The sequence below is a fragment of the Pempheris klunzingeri genome, chromosome 18 (assembly GCF_042242105.1).
Source record: "Pempheris klunzingeri isolate RE-2024b chromosome 18, fPemKlu1.hap1, whole genome shotgun sequence".
Classification (NCBI taxonomy): domain Eukaryota; kingdom Metazoa; phylum Chordata; class Actinopteri; order Acropomatiformes; family Pempheridae; genus Pempheris; species Pempheris klunzingeri.
Window position 1 is genome coordinate 1,930,279 of NC_092029.1, and position 19,104 is coordinate 1,949,382.

Consider the following 19,104-nt stretch of genomic DNA (forward strand, 5'->3'; position numbering starts at 1 on the left):
GAGTAAGTAAAAACAAACCAAAACACACAACCGAGAGAGGAGGACTGCGGACTGGAAGCACCTGAAGTGCCACGCCGCCGCACTCCAGCGTCCCCCGAGTGTGTGATGGAGTAAAGTGGCCGCTACAGCAGCTGACTCACGGCGTGAAGCATCAGTTTGGGTCGCCGCGGGGGGGGCGAGTGCGAGGGAGGCGGCCAGAAAGACCTCCGGATTTACTGAACACGGCTAAAGACGGAACAGACAAACGCAGACGGAGGAAACCTACATTGTCAAGCTCTTGAGTTTGGTGAGTCCAGCAGTGCTGTAAAAAGAGGATTATGGGATTATAGGACGGAGCGGCACTGAACAACATAACAAACCAATCAGGAGGAGCAGAGGTGATTCCCCCCCCCAAAATCTCATCAGGAGGTGATTCTGTGATCAGAGGACGCGGCTCGACTTTATCAAACTGCCGACGGCGACAGATGAAATCTAAAGCTCTTCGCTTCCACTCTTCATAACTGGACCTAAAAAGGTTTTAGTCCAAATCTCTTCTGGGACGTTAAACGCAGCCGTTTGTCTTTTTATATTTGTGGCTTTTCACAATAAAACTGAAACAAACACTTAAATCCTGGTGCTGTTTTCTATTTCTGACTCCACTCAATGAAATATTGATCTCTCTTGTATTAAACGACATCATCTTCCTCCTTAGATTGCTGTTTAGATTAGAACTTCAACCGTCAGTTCATCATTTAAATTTAATAAATATGCTTATTCCAGGTTCTCAAATGTGAAAATTAGCTTCTTTTCTTGCTTTTGCCTGCTAATAAATGAGTATTTTGGTGTTTTGGATGATTTGAGATGAGCTCAGAGAGACTGTGATGATGTTTTATAGTTATTAATTATTAATGCATTTATTATCAATTCCACATTCTTAACGCTCACAGCTTCTGATGCCGATCTGCGTGGCCCTTACAGGTATCAATAAAGTTGTTTTTGAACTGAACTGAACTGAATGGATGTCAGGATTATGATCATTAGCCACCAAAAGCTCGAGTTTGTTCAACTGAACGTACGTTTTAATCCTCATTAAAAAAGGATTGTGTTATTAATCCTTTCAGAAGTTACGTACTTTTCCTTTAGTTCCCTCCCGTTTAAAGGACGTTTGGTAAAAGTCCCCAGAAGTTTGATAAAAAATGAGCCGCGATCACGTTTCTGTGGGTGAAAATCACAAACTGCTGCTGATCACTAAAACAACAAGTCTGTCTGTCATCTATTAAAAGTGCCTTCTGTTGAACTGGTGCTCTGTTAGTTAGAGGGGGTGGGGGGGGCTGTGCTCGGCCGGCAGGTCGTTACAGCATGCAGGGGTTGGTTAGGGTTTGAGAGGTAAAAAGGGGGGCGGGTGGGATTAAAAGGGGCGAATGGCCGGGTCTTACGCTGCTCTCTCTGGGGACGATGGAACTGAGGAGCCGTTACTGGGAGGAAACAAACAGAAAACAAAGAAGAAGTGGTTAAACACAGGACCGGCCGGAGGCGACGCTTCCTCTAGAGGCACATTTAAACAACACAACCAGTCAAGAAGTTTGGAAAGAAGCAAAGACTTCGGCCTTTCCTGCTCCTCACAGGTTTGTCATGAAACATTCAGTCAATCCACAGCAAAACACTGTTGAACCTTCGCTGAAGAGTCCGACGAGCTCCTTCTGAATGATTAGTCGGACTTTGTCCTGTCAGACCAACCTGAACCCTTCACCCCTCCACATACGGTTAGAAAACTTCTTCTGTGGTTTGTTTTGGGTTTTTATCTTCATTATATGATGGATGAAGTCAGAGGTTCTGAGACTGGAAGGGATGTTAGCCCTGTTTTTACATTATTTTGGTGTCTAAAAGAGCTTGTTTGATCCACTGACAGGCTCAGAGTGTTATTCTAAGTGTGTGACAGCATCATGGAAAGGATCCCTACAGAGAGAGACCTGGAAGATCCTTTTGGTTTAACCACAAGCCGTTATATCGCTCTCTGCACACACACCAGACTCCATTCATAAAAACAGTGATTTTATCTTGCAGCACCTGGGAGTTCCTGGTTTACTGCTGCTTTGATTGGTTAGTGAAGGTCACACAAAGGCCCGTGTTCTGTGAGGTTAAATTAATTTTTTGTAAATGGAGTAAATGGATTTAAACACCATGGTAACACAAACACAAACAGATTTGAGGCAGTAACTCCTGTGCTGTGCAAGGTAAAATTAGCACATTTGTCTATGGAGTCTGGTGTGTGTGCAAAGAGCGATATAACAGCTGTTTGTGGTTAAACCAAAAGGATCTTCCAGGTCTCTCTCTGTAGGGATCCTTTCCATGATGCTGTCACACACTTAGAATAACACTCTGAGCCTGTCAGTGGATCAAACAAGCTCTTTTAGTGGACCTACTGTGATCAGGTGCAGTTGCTCCAAAGATTATGTTGCAGCCTGGACCAACTCCAAAACCTTCTGTACTATAGATGTTTAAAAATACCACATTTATCCTCTAAGTTGTGGGTAGTTAAGTTCTTTGTGACCCCTGGTTGGTGTCTCTTCTCTTTTTAAACAAGTGTTGTGCTTCAGTGTCGTCCAGACCTCCTTGAGCTTGAAGAAACAGTTCAGAAAAATAATCTTTTTACTCTCTCCCTCTGTGGCACAACATCTCAAAGCAGACATTAGACTGAGAGACAAACACGGCGGTGTTGTTAGCTACCTGCGCAGGCCGGCGTCGTTCTGCACCTCCTCCGGGATGAGCTCGGCCTCGCTCTGGGCGATCCTCAGCGCCAGCTCCCGGTCCCTCCTCTCCTGCTCCAGGACGGCCTGTCGAGAGGCTTCCTCCTCCCGCTCCGCCTGCAGCTGCAGCTCCATCTCCACCTGAACACACGTCACATCGGGCGCCATAAAAGCCTGCGCTCGCTGTTCATTGGCTGTGAACATCTGTTTCCTCTGTGGAGGTGATGTTATACAGTCATCTGCAGCTTATAAAACATGAGGCAGATCCACCACAGCGAGCCTCCAGCCTTCTGCTGCCTGAACGCCTTCATTCAAAATGTTCCTCTGACTTTATTTGACAGCTCTGTCAGACTCTTATGAAGCAGCTGTTTACAGATGCAGGTGTCGCCCTGCCTGCAGATATTAAACTCATCCCTGGATTTCATTTGAATTTCCTTTTTTTTTTAAAAACAATAACGTACAATGTCAGTAACAACTAGAACAACAGTTTAGTGTCCACACTCATACAGCATGATGGTGATGGTGATGCAGCACCGAGGAAGTGGGCTGATGTTTGATTTGTGGTGTAACTGTATAGAAATGTATAAATAAAAATGATTGGACTCGACTAAGTTCTGTTCTATTAGTGAGTGAGTTCACAGAGAAAAACGTTTATGTCTTCACATGTTTCAGACATCGACGTCTGAGATCAGCGTCACCGATTCAGGAGGTGAAATATGGTCACAGCTGTCATGGCGACGAATCACGACCAGAAAACAACCTTTGAGCTTTTGGATTTATAATCCCATCATGTCATCATTTCCCTTTTCTCATAATTAGTGAATTAATTCCTCAGTTGAAGCCAAAAACCTGTTTTCAAACTCGTTGGTGAGTCTGGAGCTCGGCGGCCATATTTGTAGTTCTTTCTGTGCTCACCAAGCGAAGAGACGTTGAGTAAGTGGAGGAGGGAGCAGCACACAGTCAGATTATACAGCTCAAATCCAACATTCAACTGGAATCTAAATAAGTGTTGAAGTCGTTTAAACTCTTCCAGCTTCTCGGCTGTGCTGCGTCTCGTCTTAGGAAACGATGGAGGACTTTTCCCACTAAACGTTTATTTGATCATCAGCAGTCTCGAGCTGCAGCAGCACCAGACACTCGCTGGTCTTCATCACAAATCTGTGCATGAACGCCCTTTAACTTCAAATCTTCCCACAAACAGAGCCGGGGGGGGGTTTGGTGGGGCGTCCTGCTCGTTAAAGAACGAGGGGCGGAGGGCGGAGCTAAAAGTGATGATTAATGCTCCACCTTTCAGTCACTTCATCTTTATTTAAGAGCAGTAATCAGACTTGAACTGTTTCTGCTCTTCCACTGTTGTTTCATCAATCTAAGTGGAACAAACTACCAATAAGAAACTATTTGATCTTAATATAAACTTTAAATCAAACTAATCACACACTGAGCTCTTTTGAACTTTATATTTCCTCCTATTATATTGATTATTAACACTTTATTGTTATTGATTTCCTTTTGTTCTGTGTGATCACATTTCTTACATTTCAGTATTTGAACGGTTGCGTCAGAAACTAAACCTTTTACTTTGTCGATCTGTCGCCTCAGACGTTTGACGACCCGATCAATCGATCCTGTAACGGTAAAATATTGTGTTTGATAAACACACTGTGTGTTAATCACAATGATTAAATTGTATTTATCACTAAAAGCACTGATATATCTTTAAAAAAAACCTTTCCAGCACATCAGAGGAGCCTTCAGGAGAAAGAGGAGACCTGCTCTGGCTTATGGTCGTCTTTACCTCTTTGCTCACATTAAATTAAATTTTGCTGCCTGTTTTCCAGGACGCAGACGGATCCCAGCAGAGAGGAAGACTCCAGTCTTAAACCGTGATGTCTGTTCTGAAAACACAAGGCTTTAAAAGGAGTGGGACACTTCAGCAGCTGCAGAATGAGGCCTGTGTTGCACTGAATGCAGGTTTAGGTGTCTGAATTTATGGGTATGAACTCTGCTTTTACGCTGACGATGATTTAATGACAGTAAATGTCACTTTCAGATGTTCCACATCATATTTTGGATCATAATCTGTCCTTCCTGTCTCTCCTTACACCCGGAGACTCATGAATATTCAGGAGGACGGCCGACGTGCTGAGGAGCTCAAAAACTCTGAGCTGGTGGAAGTTTTTGTGGGAAATCAGCAGCTTTGACCCAAACGGCCGCTGAAATCTGCACCTGATCTATTATCGCCATGCAGGATGATCACTTTAAAGCCTGCAGACTTCCTCACTTGTACTTAAAAACAAGAGAAGAAGACTGATGCCTGACTATTAGCTCGTCACAGCTGCTGATGAGGAAACAACAGTCACGCCTGAGCTGTTTAGAAACTACGAAACCAGCTGATTCTATTAAAAAATATAAATATTTAACTATAAAATCCTGCAGAAGAAGTGATTCTATGACATCTTATATTCTAACTACCTGTAAAAACCTTTTACTGATATCAATCATGTCATTATTAGTCATTTATCAACTATTATCAGGTTTCATTGTTACCATATTGATCATTATTAGTCATATTCCTATTGTCAGTATTACTATTGTTGGTTGTTGTTGTTTGTGCACCCCCCCGACGCTATATAAATAAAGATTGATTAACTGATTGATTGATAAAACTAGGGACAAGAGTTGACAATGAGCAATAGCTATAAACTCTTTTTGCATCTCTCAGTGTGTCGAACTGAATCATCCCAATGAGATTAAATTAAAAAAGTCCCTCATTGAGTCCAAACGTTTTAATTTGCTTCAGTTAAAGAAAAGATTCATTAGCTTTCTAGAGACGAGCTCCTTTTTCTTGATGTCACATCGTTTCATCCTGAATGAGCTGAAATCAAACCTGATCCAACACATTCACATAATCTGATCACGACTGATTTCTTCTCTTGTTTTAAGGAAATCAGCACAAACTGACTGGATCAGGTGACGTTCCTGCAGCCACGGCGCCGCATCTCTTCTCCTTTAACCTAAAAACCAACTCTCATTTAATCCCAAACTGAAATCCAGAGCTTTAAGTGACAGAGACAGCGATGCCCAAAACACGAATCGGTCCTCACAAAGACGGCAGAACGACAGGCCGAGACGTGGAGGGTCATTAGAGGGAGCGATGGCGAGAGATAACGTGCCGCCGTGTTCCCGCCGCAGCAGCTAGACGTGGATTAGAGGAACGCAGGAGGGATTGTGGACAAATCTGGGACGACGGGAACACAAGCGTGAGGAAGAGCTGCTCTTCTGTTTTTACCCTCATAACGTCTGCATTTAAAGAAAGTACAATCATGGAGGAAGTCAAACTAAGTGAACGGACCAGAAGGAGCAGATTTCTGAAATGTTAAATATGTCACAGCGTTGTTTCTGTAAAGCTGTTTTATATCAACTTTTTCATAAAAAAGGACAGTATTAGAGTTATTAAAGTGTTTGAAACTCACCTTTTAATAACTAAAACTACTTAAAATCAGCATTAATGATTAATCAGGCAGACCGCCATTTTGGAAATGGTCACTGGGTCACATGACTGCACCAGGAAGTTAACTTCTGGAGTTATATTCAAGGATTAAACTGTTAAAGGGACATTTCCAGAATATCTAAACGCTCTGTGACTCCTGTGGGCAAACAAACCTCACTGAAGTAAAAGTATTTAAAGATTAGAGGTAAAAATATGGATTCATGTGTCACACCACTGTTTTCTTATTGTGGATGCATTAAAGGGACAGTTCGGATCGTATGAGGCACGATCACAGAGCTCCAGACACCCACCTGGATCCTCCTCTCCTCCTCCTCCCTCCTCTTCCTCTCCTCCTCTTCCTGCTTCCTCTTCACCTCCATCTCCGCTTTCCTAGTGGGAGAAAACAGACAGGTGGAGTGAGGGAAGAGAGGAAAAGTGCGGATGTAATCAGAAAGACAAAAGAGGCCGAGACCGAAAGGAAACATGACGGACGAGAGACAGAAAGAGACGTTTATTAGGAGGAAGGAGGAGGAAGAGATGGAGGACAAATTAAAGACAGGATGACAGAAACAGACGTCAGCCTTCGTCTTCTCCGACTGGAAAAGTGTCCGACTCAGCGATTCTCCACCGGCAGAGTTTATTTCACCAAAATAAAGTTAGAATTCATGAAACTGAGAGTAAGTTTAAAAACCTCTCACCTGTCAGCAGCTGTCTCACTACTTTGGATGTATGTTTGGGGGGAAAGTCTGATTAACAGTCTGATTTCTGCTGCTGACTTAGTATTTGGCTGTTTACACCCACAGCATGAAGAATCCTGAATAGTTTAGTTACAGGACTTTGACCCAGAAGAACAAGATTCAGTAAAGAACATGAGATATATTTCAGTTTTCTCTTATTATTACTGATTTCAGTCGCAGGTCGGTTAGGTTTAGGTAGCTCAGGATGCTGGTTTGGGTTAAAATGATAAATAAATATGAATGTACATTAAACAGACAAACAGTCTTTCTTGACGTCTTCACCGAGTGGAAAAGATATTTGGGGTCACATGATCAGGAACGATCTACTGAATACCAATAAATAATAAACTTTAGCAATTAAATTCTGTACTGTGGGATGGAAACTTGGTGATAAAAGGAACTGCAGTTAATGTTAACATAGTATTTTGTGTCTATGTGGGGTAAAAGAGCTCCACAGCCTGAAAGACAAACTAACATTTCACCAAGTTATTAAAAATGTCGAGGATCACATGCTCCCTTTTAGCTCCGTTTTTGGTCTCCACCAGCTTCTGAGGGGAAAATATCCGTCTGTTTAGCTGCTAAATTTCCACTTTCTTCCCCGGCTGGTCGCCAACTGTCGTTAGTACAGCTGTAATATTAAGTATTTGCAATATTATCTTAAAAATGAGCTTCTAATCTTCACGTACAAAACTCTGAATACCACTTGTTTACTTTACACCCTCGAATAATTATCAGCAAAAACTCTTCTTTCATCGTTAATTCAGTCTAGTTGAATACTTCACAGGGTCCCAGCAGATTCTTCTGAAGACTTAAAATAAGACCTCAACTGTCTTAAAATGTCTTAAATCAAAAATCTTATTTATGCTGAAGCAGGATTTTATGAATCTTCTCTTTTGTGATGCAAAACAAAGAGAAAAAAAGAGAAACTAAAATTCGCAGCTCAACCCAGATTTCTTTTTCAGATGTCTTTTGTGTTTTGTGCTTCAAACTTAAATCTAAATTTGCAAAATATCATTAAAAAAGTCTTAAAAAGTCTGAAAAGCTGTCAGAGCCCTAAAAAAAGCTGATTAATTTCTTGATTATTTGAATAATTGTTTGGTCTTCAATACGTCCCAGTATTCCCTTAATATCTTAATCTAAATGTAATTACAGCAATAAATGATGTGAATTAAGAAGCTTGATTAAAGAAAATTTGGCATTTTTGCTTGAAAAGCGACAAAAATCTTTTATCAAAATAGTTTTTCTGCTCTTATTTTGGACGGATGTTTGTGGAGTCCAAACAAACTAAAAAAAAAAGGAATCTTCTGCTCTTCTGCTCTTAAACTGTTATCTGTTTCTTTGCTCTTTGCCTTTTTGGTTTTGCCGAGCACTCGGAGGAAAACTACCGGGGCACTACAGCTCTGACATTTGCTCTCCTTACAACCTGCCGCCGCCGCCGCTCGAGGAACTGAAGGTTATTCTGCTGCTGCACACCGCTCTGAATAGAAACATCAGCCGAATGCTGAGAGGAAAGAAGAACAAGACGTCGGAGGAATTTAAAGCACCGTAAGCGGAGCCTGCTGGGAGAGATTTCCATCCGTGGGGAGGCTTTAACACGTCCTTATGAACACTGTTTGGATTAAAACTGCACCAATCCTATAAAACAAGTTATCACAGGGTCAGCGGCTTCGTCAGGCAGCCTGCTGCGTTTATGACCTTCAGCCTGCGACCTTCAGGTGCATCTTGGGAGTTCATAACTCGCCGGAGGAGGAGAGTAAAGGGACGGGAAAGTGGGCCATAAAATTTGGGCTGTCGTCTCTAATGTCTTACATTAGCGGGTAGTGGTTTGTGACGAACACAACGGCCCCCATCAGTCCTCCTAACAGACAGCGGGGGGTCGAGCCTGACTGAGGAATATGGCGACAATCTGAGCAGGAGATGAAATTTGCCGTGTAACCGCTCTCACGTGGTGTCGTTTAGGAACCAGAGGCTTCAGACTGAACAGAGACAGGATGCTGCAGCCCTGCGCCCACATTAACCGACGTGGAAGCTATTTTTCAAGAAACCTCTGACTCTGCAGCTCATCGATATTTTTAATCTAACAAAGAATAAAAAGATAAAAACATCAGTTTATACCTCAACGTCAGCTGTTAGCGCTCAGAAACATCAAAGATTCGCATTTAAGCACAAACTTTGAAGCGAAAACTCATTATTATTTATAACAAATCTACTTTTTCTTTCATTGTTAATTCAGTCTAACTAAATTAGTTCTTAGGTACAAATTAAATCATCAGGTTTAAGGTGTTTTACACTTACTGGCGTTCGTCCCAACATTATATTTAGGAGGAGGCTTTTGATACACGTTTCAAATGAACCTCCTGATCTTCTTCTCACATCAGAATTAAAGCAAAGCAACAACACCAGCAGTGGAGGCTAAAGCTGTGGAATTATTCTAAATACAGCCTCATTTAATCTGATTTTTGGGGGAGAAACGCCTCCTACGAGCCAACGTTAAAAACCTCCAACCACAGTGGAACAATAAAACACAACAACCTACATGAAAGTTTTGCCATTTAAAATACAAAGTCAACGAAGTCTAAATTAGACAAACTGAGCTGAAAACAAATCCTCCCTTCATGACGGCTTTAATGTTCAGCTGGTCTTCAAACTTTCTCACGTTGGAGGATTCAAATTTAATCTCCTCTCTTTGGCTTTAGCTGGGTGACGACTGTTCATCAGAGTGGTCACCTTCCAGCTCATAAAGATAAAGGTGAAGATAAAGATAAAGATAAAGATAAAGATAAAGATAAAGATAAAGGTGAAGATAAAGATAAAGATAAAGATAAAGATAAAGATAAAGATAAAGGTGAAGATAAAGATAAAGATAAAGGTGAAGATAAAGATAAAGGTGAAGATAAAGGTGAAGATAAAGATAAAGATAAAGGTGAAGATAAAGATAAAGATAAAGATAAAGATAAAGATAAAGGTGAAGATAAAAATAAAGATAAAGATAAAGATAAAGGTGAAGATAAAGATAAAGATAAAGGTGAAGATAAAGATAAAGATAAAGGTGAAGATAAAGGTGAAGATAAAGATAAAGATAAAGATAAAGGTGAAGATAAAGATAAAGATAAAGGTGAAGATAAAGATAAAGGTGAAGATAAAGGTGAAGATAAAGATAAAGATAAAGATAAAGGTGAAGATAAAGATAAAGATAAAGGTGAAGATAAAGATAAAGATAAAGGTGAAGATAAAGATAAAGGTGAAGATAAAGGTGAAGATAAAGATAAAGATAAAGATAAAGATAAAGATAAAGATAAAGATAAAGGATAGAACAGATAGCTTTACGTTGGGAGGCTTGTTCGCTCGATTCAAACTCTCATTTTTTGCGGCTCCACCAACGAACCAGCAGGCAGTCAAACCTTCATCTGAACAAACAAAATGTTTTCCTACAGTGTTTTAATCTGGTCCTTCTCTCACTCCCACATTCTCTCCTAAATCCTTGTGTTTAAAGATAAAACCAGGATGAGACACTAACGTTGTGCCAAAGTCACATCGTCTAAAGATTCAGGACCTCATGAGTCCGAGGCCGTGACCCCTGACCCCCCCTGAACTTCTTCTGCTGCCGCTAGTCGACGTACATCAGCGGCATAACAAGAGCGAACACTTAATAGCTTGTGTGGGGATAAATCCTCTGTGGAGCATCACTCTCATTATGTAAATCCCTGCTGGCACCTTTAGAGACGAGTGGACGCTGCAGCACTTTGCTCTGCAGTGGACAAACACACTCACACGCCAGGTTTAACAAGTGCCTTTTCAGTTCTGACTGCAGTGGAACACAAAGCCTGCTTACAGTGCTTTCAGTTATCACGATGAGGTCAGTGCTGAGTGCTCGGTGTATTGGCTTTAGTATAATGGTGTCTGTGGTCGTATCGCACGCCGTCACATAAAGACTGAGGTGAAACAAGAGGGACCCTCGAACACGATGCCTTCAGGACTCCAGAGGCTTCCAAGCCGCCATCTTTCCGACTTATCAACACTACCAGGAGCTTTAATCTGCTTTAAATCAGGATCCTCACATTTGTTTCTTGTGTTTGGGACGAGTTTAAAAGTTTTAAAATGTTTTCTGCTTCCACTTTAAGAGGCTGACATGTCAAATACCTCCTCCTCCTCCTCCTTGTCTCACTTACAGTCGCCTGTCCTCCTCCTCCTGCTTGCGGCGCTGCTCCTCCTCCTCCCTCCTCTGCCTCTCCCTCTCCATCTCCTCCTGGATGCGTCGCAGCCGCTCCCGCTCCTCCTCCTCCTTCTTCTTGTTCTGCATGGCGGTCAGCAGCTGCTCCGACCGGGTCACCAGCGCCTGGTACTCGTGGTCGATGTCGATCCGGGTCATGATGGTTCCCTGGCAGAAACGAAACCAGGACCAAACTTATGATGATGTTTCTGGAAATAGTTTGCTTCAGTGGGCTTTTATTCCTAATGTTCTGCTAGAGGAAACTTCCTCCACAGTTTTCACAATAAAAGTCTTCCAACCTGTGTAGTCTTGGGATTTGAGGCTTGTGGGTCAGTGACACAAAATCTGTTTATCTGTTATCTGTTTTATCATCGTTACCTCCGCCAAGGATTTATGTTTTCAGTGCTGTCCTGTATCCAAATCTGACTCATGAACAAGGAATACTATCGATCAGGTTTGTTAAGTAATTGTGCCTCAGTGAATTTATGCATGATTTGTTTATGTTCAATCTGTGGTCACCAAAGCCACCAGACTCCATTGAGAAAACCTTTAATTTTAACTTGCAGAACACGACTTTATGTGACTTTCACGTCTTAAAGGTTGAATCAGATCTAACTCCTTCAAACAGTAACCAATTGAAGCAGCAGTAGGCCAGGAGCCACCATGTTCTGTGAGGTAAAATTACTGTTTTTGTCAATGGAGTCTGGTGTGTGTGCAGAGAGCAATATAACAATAGAAATAAGTGGAAGAAAGGTTTTTATTTTTCAATTTAAATATGAAGTTGATTCAATTTTGGAATTCTTTTGAATAAATAATTCATCTTCACTTTTCACTTTAATATATAATTGAAAGTTGAGGTTTGTTTGTGTTTTTGTGTGTCAAGTATTTGGTAAAATCCCTGTTTTAGTGAATGTAGTCTGGTGTGTGTGCTGTTTGTGGTTAAACCAAAAGGATCTTCCAGGTCTCTCTCTGTAGGGATCCTTTCCATGATGCTGTCACACACTTAGAATAACACTCTGAGCCTGTCAGTGGATCAAACAAGCTCTTTTAGTGGACCTACTGTGATCAGGTGCAGTTGTCCCAAAGGATCACGTTGCAGCCATTGCAGCCCGTTTGGTGGCTGCTGGCTGAGGTGATCTACTGGACCAGTTCCAACACTTTTACTACCTACCAGTCACTCACACACCAGGATATGTTAAAAAATAGATATCTTAACACATACAACCACTTCCCTGAGGGCAGATAGCACATAACTACCTCCTATGCACAGACTAAATGCTGCATTTTTCTAAGGCAGCATGAACATGTTTGTTTCCTCGACCTGCTGATTCAAAGTAAAGCTGTCAGCATCTGTAGTAGCCGCGTAAAATACAAACACCTCTGAGGACGTTCTTCACTGTTTCTGGGAGGTCAGATGTCAGAGCTGCAGTCAGACAGACAGGCAGACAGACAGACAGACAGGCAGACAGGCAGACAGACACTGAGGCGTCTCTCCACCGCAGCTTAAAAGAAACCTCACAGTTGGCTGTCAGCGCATGTTCAGGTGTTATCGGCGTGCGATCTGACGGCCTGCGCTGACACACGGGGCGGCGGCGTGCAACCTGAGGAGGGGAACACGCCGCTTTTCGCCGCTGATGAATATTCATACGCATCTGCTGTCACGGCAGCCTTCTCCCCCTGTGACTCTACAGCAACGCTGCAGGGCGGGTTGTTCTGGCGTGACGGGGGGGGGGGGTCTCTTAACCAGCGTCCGTCCGTCTAATCCAGACGTTTACTATGGCGAGCACCTGTCGTACCTCTCTGACTGTCCTCCAGTGAGGGCAGCAATGCTAAATTATGAGAATAAAAAAAGAACTTGATATTAAAGATTCATGTCATTCAGAGGAAAGATTATCTCAAAGGAAGGCGGCCTTAAAGTTGAAGACAGTTTAATCCAATTCGACGGCAAACACCATCACGACGATGGCGAGTCGAGCGTCTCGGCTTCACACGCTCGTAATGTCACAACTCTTTGACGTAAATCCAACCATCTCTTCATCTGCCTTCACCAAGAGCTGCACTCACTGGATAGAGATTCAGAGGAACATTACAACCTGGGTATTCTCTCTAAAAAAGGCCTGGGGATCCAATCTGTTCTCATTTCGTCAGACGGGGGATTTAAGGCACCACCTGTCTGTCAAACTGCACCAGAGAGCGGTTTAATTTCATGCTGTCCATCATTTGCAGAGAGTAGGTGGTACTTTTGTCAAAACGGAGAATTTCCAATTTTTGAAACAAGACTCTTAATATGTTCGTGTCTGTCAGAGCAGACAGCACAACAAAGGGAGGAAGTCAGGCTTTATATACGATCTATAGCTGAACACAGGCAGGCAAACAGTCACGTGTCCGTCCGTCCGTCGGTCCGTCAAGCCCACCTTGATTTTGACCATCAAGGAGTCGATGGCGGCCTCCAGATCCTGGATCTGCTTGCTCATCTCCTGTTTGCCCTCCTTCAGCCCAGCCACCACCTCGTTGAAGCGGCCCATCCTCGTCTTCAGGTTACGCACCTTCACTAAGCCGTCGATCCTGAACCACACACACACACACACACACACACAAACACACACACACACACACACACACACACACACACACACACACACACACACACAGAGTTAGAAAAACAGTTTACATGTCTGCTTTGAGGTTTTATATTTAAATTACATGTAATTCCATTGTAAATCCATGTGATAAAAACCAAAGTCAGAGACATCCTGCAGAGTTTTACTGTGAGTTTCACTTGAATGGAACCAAAGAACCTCGCCAACCTCCACCTTGAAATCCAAGATGGCTGCTCTGTGCATCAACAGTCAGTGGAAGCTTCACTAACGCACTGTTTTAGTGCTTCTGTCTCATTTGACACGTCTTATGTGCACGACAAGGTTTCAGGTTATGTCCAAGCGGGTTCCTCAGCTGTTAGTCATGTGACGTCGCCCGTGAGAACAAAGAACAGACGTTTGTGCAACCAGAACCAAGAAATGAGCCCAAACTGAGACTCTTCAGGCCTCATGAAACTCCCTCCAAGAGCCAAAGAAGATTAGAAAACGTTTTCCAGCCTGTGAGACACTCTCCATCATCCTCGATGTGCAAAAACTGGTCTCACGTCCTTTTATCTTTTAGTGTAAAACGATTCTGAGCAGCCGTGAATCCAAAGGAGGGTGGGAGCATTATTATTCTAGTCAAGATCTCAAAGTTTCCAAATCCATGAATATGTCAGGCTGACTTTTCGGGGGGGGAGGGGGAGAATACGTCTGCATGATGAGCCATCTAGAGTTTTTCATTTTGATGTGACAGTGCAGCCATTAAAAGAATCAGATTGTGTCGAGTTAGATTTGAATGTCGCTCACACAGAGAGGATTGGGCCTGAAACGCTCACAGACACAACACGCTGTGTAGACACAATAATTCATCTCACTTAAAAGTTATTAAAGTGTAAATTTAAGGGGGAAATAAAGAACACTGGCTCACATCAGAAGCTATTCCAGCTCTTCAACTCAGTTAAACGTCGTGGGTAATAAGTTCAACAGACCATAAAGCCTCGTCTGCTCCGCTAGAACAGACAAATCGCTCGGACGATGATCTCGATCACAGTTGTAGGTTTGGTTCGACGTAACGATGCTTGATAATGTCGCTGTGTTTAAAGTTCAGCCTTCAGCGCTGCGATTAACTGATGTGGCTGCAACACGTGAAGCACTTTGAATGAGAAGGAAGTGTTTTATTATCAGGCCGTGGTGAAACGATGATGTTATTTATATCTGGTTTTAAGAGGACTCGCCTCCACAAGAGGTGCTCGTCGTCCTGTTTGTGAGCAGAAAGAGATGTTTTCTGCCAAAGATGTTAAAGTTTATTTGTGTAAATACAGACGGACTCTCAGAGAGCGACGTGACCGGTTGTGGTCGTTTCTCGGCTCTTAACTTAAACTGTTAGTCGGCGGAGCAGCAAACAACAGGAGAGTCCTTGAAATTCAAAATCACAAAATGACTCGACAGCAGGAAATCTTGTTTTTGTTGACCTCCAGTCGCCGCGGTTGAAGTAGACGGAGAGCGAGTACAAACATAACCTCAGTATCACCTCTATCTGTTTGACATGTTTCAGCTTGTGAGCTTCATCAGGATTCAACCTTTTCGATCCTTCAGGACCCGTTTCTCTTCTTCATGATGCTCGTAAACAGATGAAGCATCTCCAGAATCTCCTCCACTGCTGCATTATTTATTCTATTTACTATTTATATTTGTCCAGCAAATTCTCCACTAACTCTGTTTAAAATCCCTCAAAAAACTGAGCAAGAATTCACCTTTTTCTGCTTTAAATGTGTAATTTAATGTGTTTTTAATGAGTAGTTCTAATCTTTTGTAAAGTGGCTCCATAAATAAAATGTTATTAAATGTTATAATCCAAAAAAATCTGCTGTGGTTGACAAGAATGAAAGTGAATGTGGAAAAAGCAGGAAGATTACAAATAATATTGTAGGAAATTAAACCCCCTTATCTGACAGTAATAAAGAAAACTTTAATCATCATTCATTATTTCCTATAATTATTGTTTAGGACTCTAAATAAGAAGTTTAGGACTTGGACTCTGTCCCACAGCTGCTTTTGCTATGTTTCATTTTTTCCTGCTCAGTTCACGTTTGTCTGCTTAAACTAAATCGCAAATCTCAACCTGAACTCCGCCCCCTTCATTAATTCTGCAAACCCCCCCTCTGCGATGGCTCATCAGCCACCCAAACACAATCACACAGCCTGTTAGCGCGCAGCAGCTAAACCCCTGCAGAGGAAAAAGAAACCTCTTCTTCACCTGCAAACTCTGAATCTTTCCTCCCACCTGCCTCCCCTTCTGCCTCCCCCTCTCCAGGGCTCTGTTGTTTATCGTCAAATATAGGAGGTAATAAGCAGAGCTGTATGTGTCGCCAGGTGTGTGTGTGTGTGTGTGTGTGTGTGTGTGTGTGTGTGTGTGTGTCAGGCAGACTGACTGTGCTGAGCTGTGAAAGTGGCAGATAATGAAGAAGAAGAGGAGATAAATGAGGACGAGGGAGCGACTGGGGGGAACTGGAGTAAGCGAGGAAGGAAGGGAGCGAGAAGGGAGATGAATGTAATGAGGGAGAGGAGGAAGAGGAGGAAGAGGGGTGAAAAGGGAGGACGATGGAGACGGGGGGAAGACAGAGAGGAAAAGGGGGATGAGAGGATGAAGCAAAATATGGAGAAAGGGAAGAAGTGGGTGGAAAATGAAGGGAGGACAGATGAAGGCAGAAGGGAGGAGCAAAGATTAAAGAGCGCCGGAGGGAAGGAGGAGGACACCCACCGAGGCTTGTGCTTCTTCCTGCAGAGCCACATCCGAACGGTCTTCTGCATCTCGATACAGGCGCTGGTCCGGTACAAGATCTTGTTCTTCACTGCACAAACACAGAGAGAAAGCAGAACATGACAAAAACCTCTACGGGCGACAGAGGAGCCAGTTTGTACGACATCAAATGAGTTTAATAAAACTGTTGAGCCACACTTGAAGGTGAAAAGCCGGCCGGAGAGGAAATGTGTTTCAACGAGGGGATAACGATGCAGACGGCGTCTCTCCTGGAAGGAATTCACAGTACGGCACTCAGAGGGAAACGCAACAAGTGACAGAAATAGTTGTGCAACAAATGAGAAGAGAGAGCTGACAGTGAAGGTCAAACGCTGCCTATTTCACCCCCCCCCCATCTGCAAAGCCGCCCAATCATGGTCTGAAGCTGGAGTGAAAATCGGACTGTTTGTTTGTCACAGAAGCTGTCAAACCCCCAACTTTGACGCTGGAACGGAGTCCAACAGGCAGCTCTGCCCTGAAGCAGCTACTGGGAACGAAGCGAGGAGGCTCAGATTCCTCCTCCTCCTCCTCCTCCTCCTCCTCCTCCTCCTCCTCCTCCTGGATGTGGAGATGCTTCAGGGCCGCTCAGACGAAGAACAGAATCGCTATAAGCTTCCTTACAAGTGCAGAGAAGAGCCACCATAACCAGGACGATCAAGTTCAAACTCCCACTTCTATGTAAAAATGTGAAGGTCTCCTGTTTGTCCGTTCTGGGCTACTGTAGAAAACATGGACTCACTCCAAGCTAACGAAAACACAGCAGTTCTTCCTTTCAGGTGATTATTCACCACCGATAACATTCCTATGAAGCAACAGATCCCCCTGAAGCCTACAGACTGCACCTTTAAGGTTTCACCGTGTTCTCCTCCTCTGCCAACTTAGTGCCGATCCGCTAACAGCTCCGCCGAGCCAAAGACCTGCGACGCCACTCAGAGGTCGATCATCGGTCTTTGGCAGCACACACTTATTGACGGAGTTTCTGATGACCAAAGAAGTCCAATAAGAGAGCAGCCATTACTGGGACAGTGGTGGAATAAGTGCTAAATGCTGCATTAACAGTAAAATCCAATCCTAAAGCACGAGCAGGAAAACGTAGTTATGGTATTAAAGTATTGATTTGGTCCCTCTGACTGAGAAGTTTAGAGGAAAAAAGAATCACTATTTATTGGCTCACAGACATCTTAAATGTGACAAAAACAAGAGGTGGAAACAGCTGGTTTAAGCTTGTTCTCTTGTCCATTGTGTCGTCTGCAAAGTAAAGCAAAGCTGGCAGGTGAATATTGTGGAGTAGAAAGTACAATATTGACCTCTGAGCTGTATTTTGGTCCAAAAGAAGAGAATAAAAGTGAGCGCACAGCTTCAAACTGAGCCAGAAGTCTTGGTGTGGTCGTGGACTCTGAACTTCAGCAGCCACATTAGGACAGTTACTAAGTCAGCCTACTGTCCCCTGAACAATATATGGAGGATTAATCTTAGTTACGTCTCAGCAGGATTTGGAAAAACCTGCCTGTGTTCTCAGGTCTCTACGCCGGCTTCCTGTCTGTCAGACACCTATACATCTATATGCTGATGACACCATTATTTATACACCTAGTTCTAGTTCCTCCCTGACCACTGCACTGTCTTCATTGCAGGCCAGTTTCAATAGCATCCAACAGGTTTTCCTCCAGTCTCCATTTAGTTTTAAACACAAATAAAACTAAATGCCCCTCAAAATTTCCCCTTTGCATGGCTCTGAGATTGATTATGTCGAAAGCTACAAGTATCTCGGTATCTGGCTTGACAGCAAACTCACATAAATGTATTGCTCACAAAGGTCAAATCTGGTATTGGTTTTCTTTACCGTAACAAATCCTCCTTTACACATTCTGCAAAACAGCTTCTGGTTAAAATGACGGTTTATGGATTATGCCTCAAAAGCTCTCCTCCACAAACTGGATGTTATTTACCACGCTGCTATCCGCTTTGTGGCTGGAGCTTCATTTTTTTGCTTCTTAATATATGTCACCATATATATTGTACCTATTACTTTCTTTTAGGATTGGTAAGACATCTGTTTTTATGTTTTTAATGTCCTTCCTGTTTTGGATCTGCCTCTTGGCCAGGTCGTCATTGCAAATGAGAACCGGTTCTCAACTGACCTACCTGGTTAAATAAAGGTTAAATAAATTATTTAAAAATCCTGCTGTTGGTTCATGTTTGGGGCCAAAACACATCTCTGACCTGCCGCTTTGCTCTGAACCATCCAGACCTCTCAGATCGTCTGGGACTGAACCTGGAGGTGCAGCGTTCACTTTTTATGCTCCACATATCTGGAACAAACTCCCAGAAAACTGCAGGTCTGCTGCACCTCTCAGCTCCTTTAAACCTAAAGGCTGAAGTCCTTCCTGTTTGCTGCTGCCTTTCTTTAGACCAAACACCTCATCAGTTTCTTCCACCACACTGCAACTTTTATTCTTGTAATTTCATTCCTGCCTTATTCTATTCTAGCTTTTTATCTTCTAGTGTCTCTGCTGGTTATTGCATCTAAATGTCCTTTTATAATGTGTTTCTCTTTCACTT

The 19,104-nt window shown here is 43.0% G+C and overlaps 1 protein-coding gene across 3 annotated transcripts in view; it reads right to left on the minus strand.

Moving 5' to 3' along the window:
- myo6a (myosin VIa) overlaps nt 1-19,104 on the minus strand; it is a 132,397-nt gene that overhangs the window by 17,168 nt on the left and 96,125 nt on the right. For all 3 annotated transcript variants that reach the window (XM_070849046.1, XM_070849045.1, XM_070849047.1), the window contains exons 24-30: nt 16,504-16,594; nt 13,578-13,728; nt 11,123-11,331; nt 6,528-6,606; nt 2,707-2,867; nt 1,416-1,454; nt 266-301 (exon numbers count right to left, since the gene is read on the minus strand). In XM_070849046.1, the coding sequence (XP_070705147.1) occupies nt 266-301; nt 1,416-1,454; nt 2,707-2,867; nt 6,528-6,606; nt 11,123-11,331; nt 13,578-13,728; nt 16,504-16,594 (766 nt within the window). The remainder of the gene's footprint in view (nt 1-265; nt 302-1,415; nt 1,455-2,706; nt 2,868-6,527; nt 6,607-11,122; nt 11,332-13,577; nt 13,729-16,503; nt 16,595-19,104) is intronic.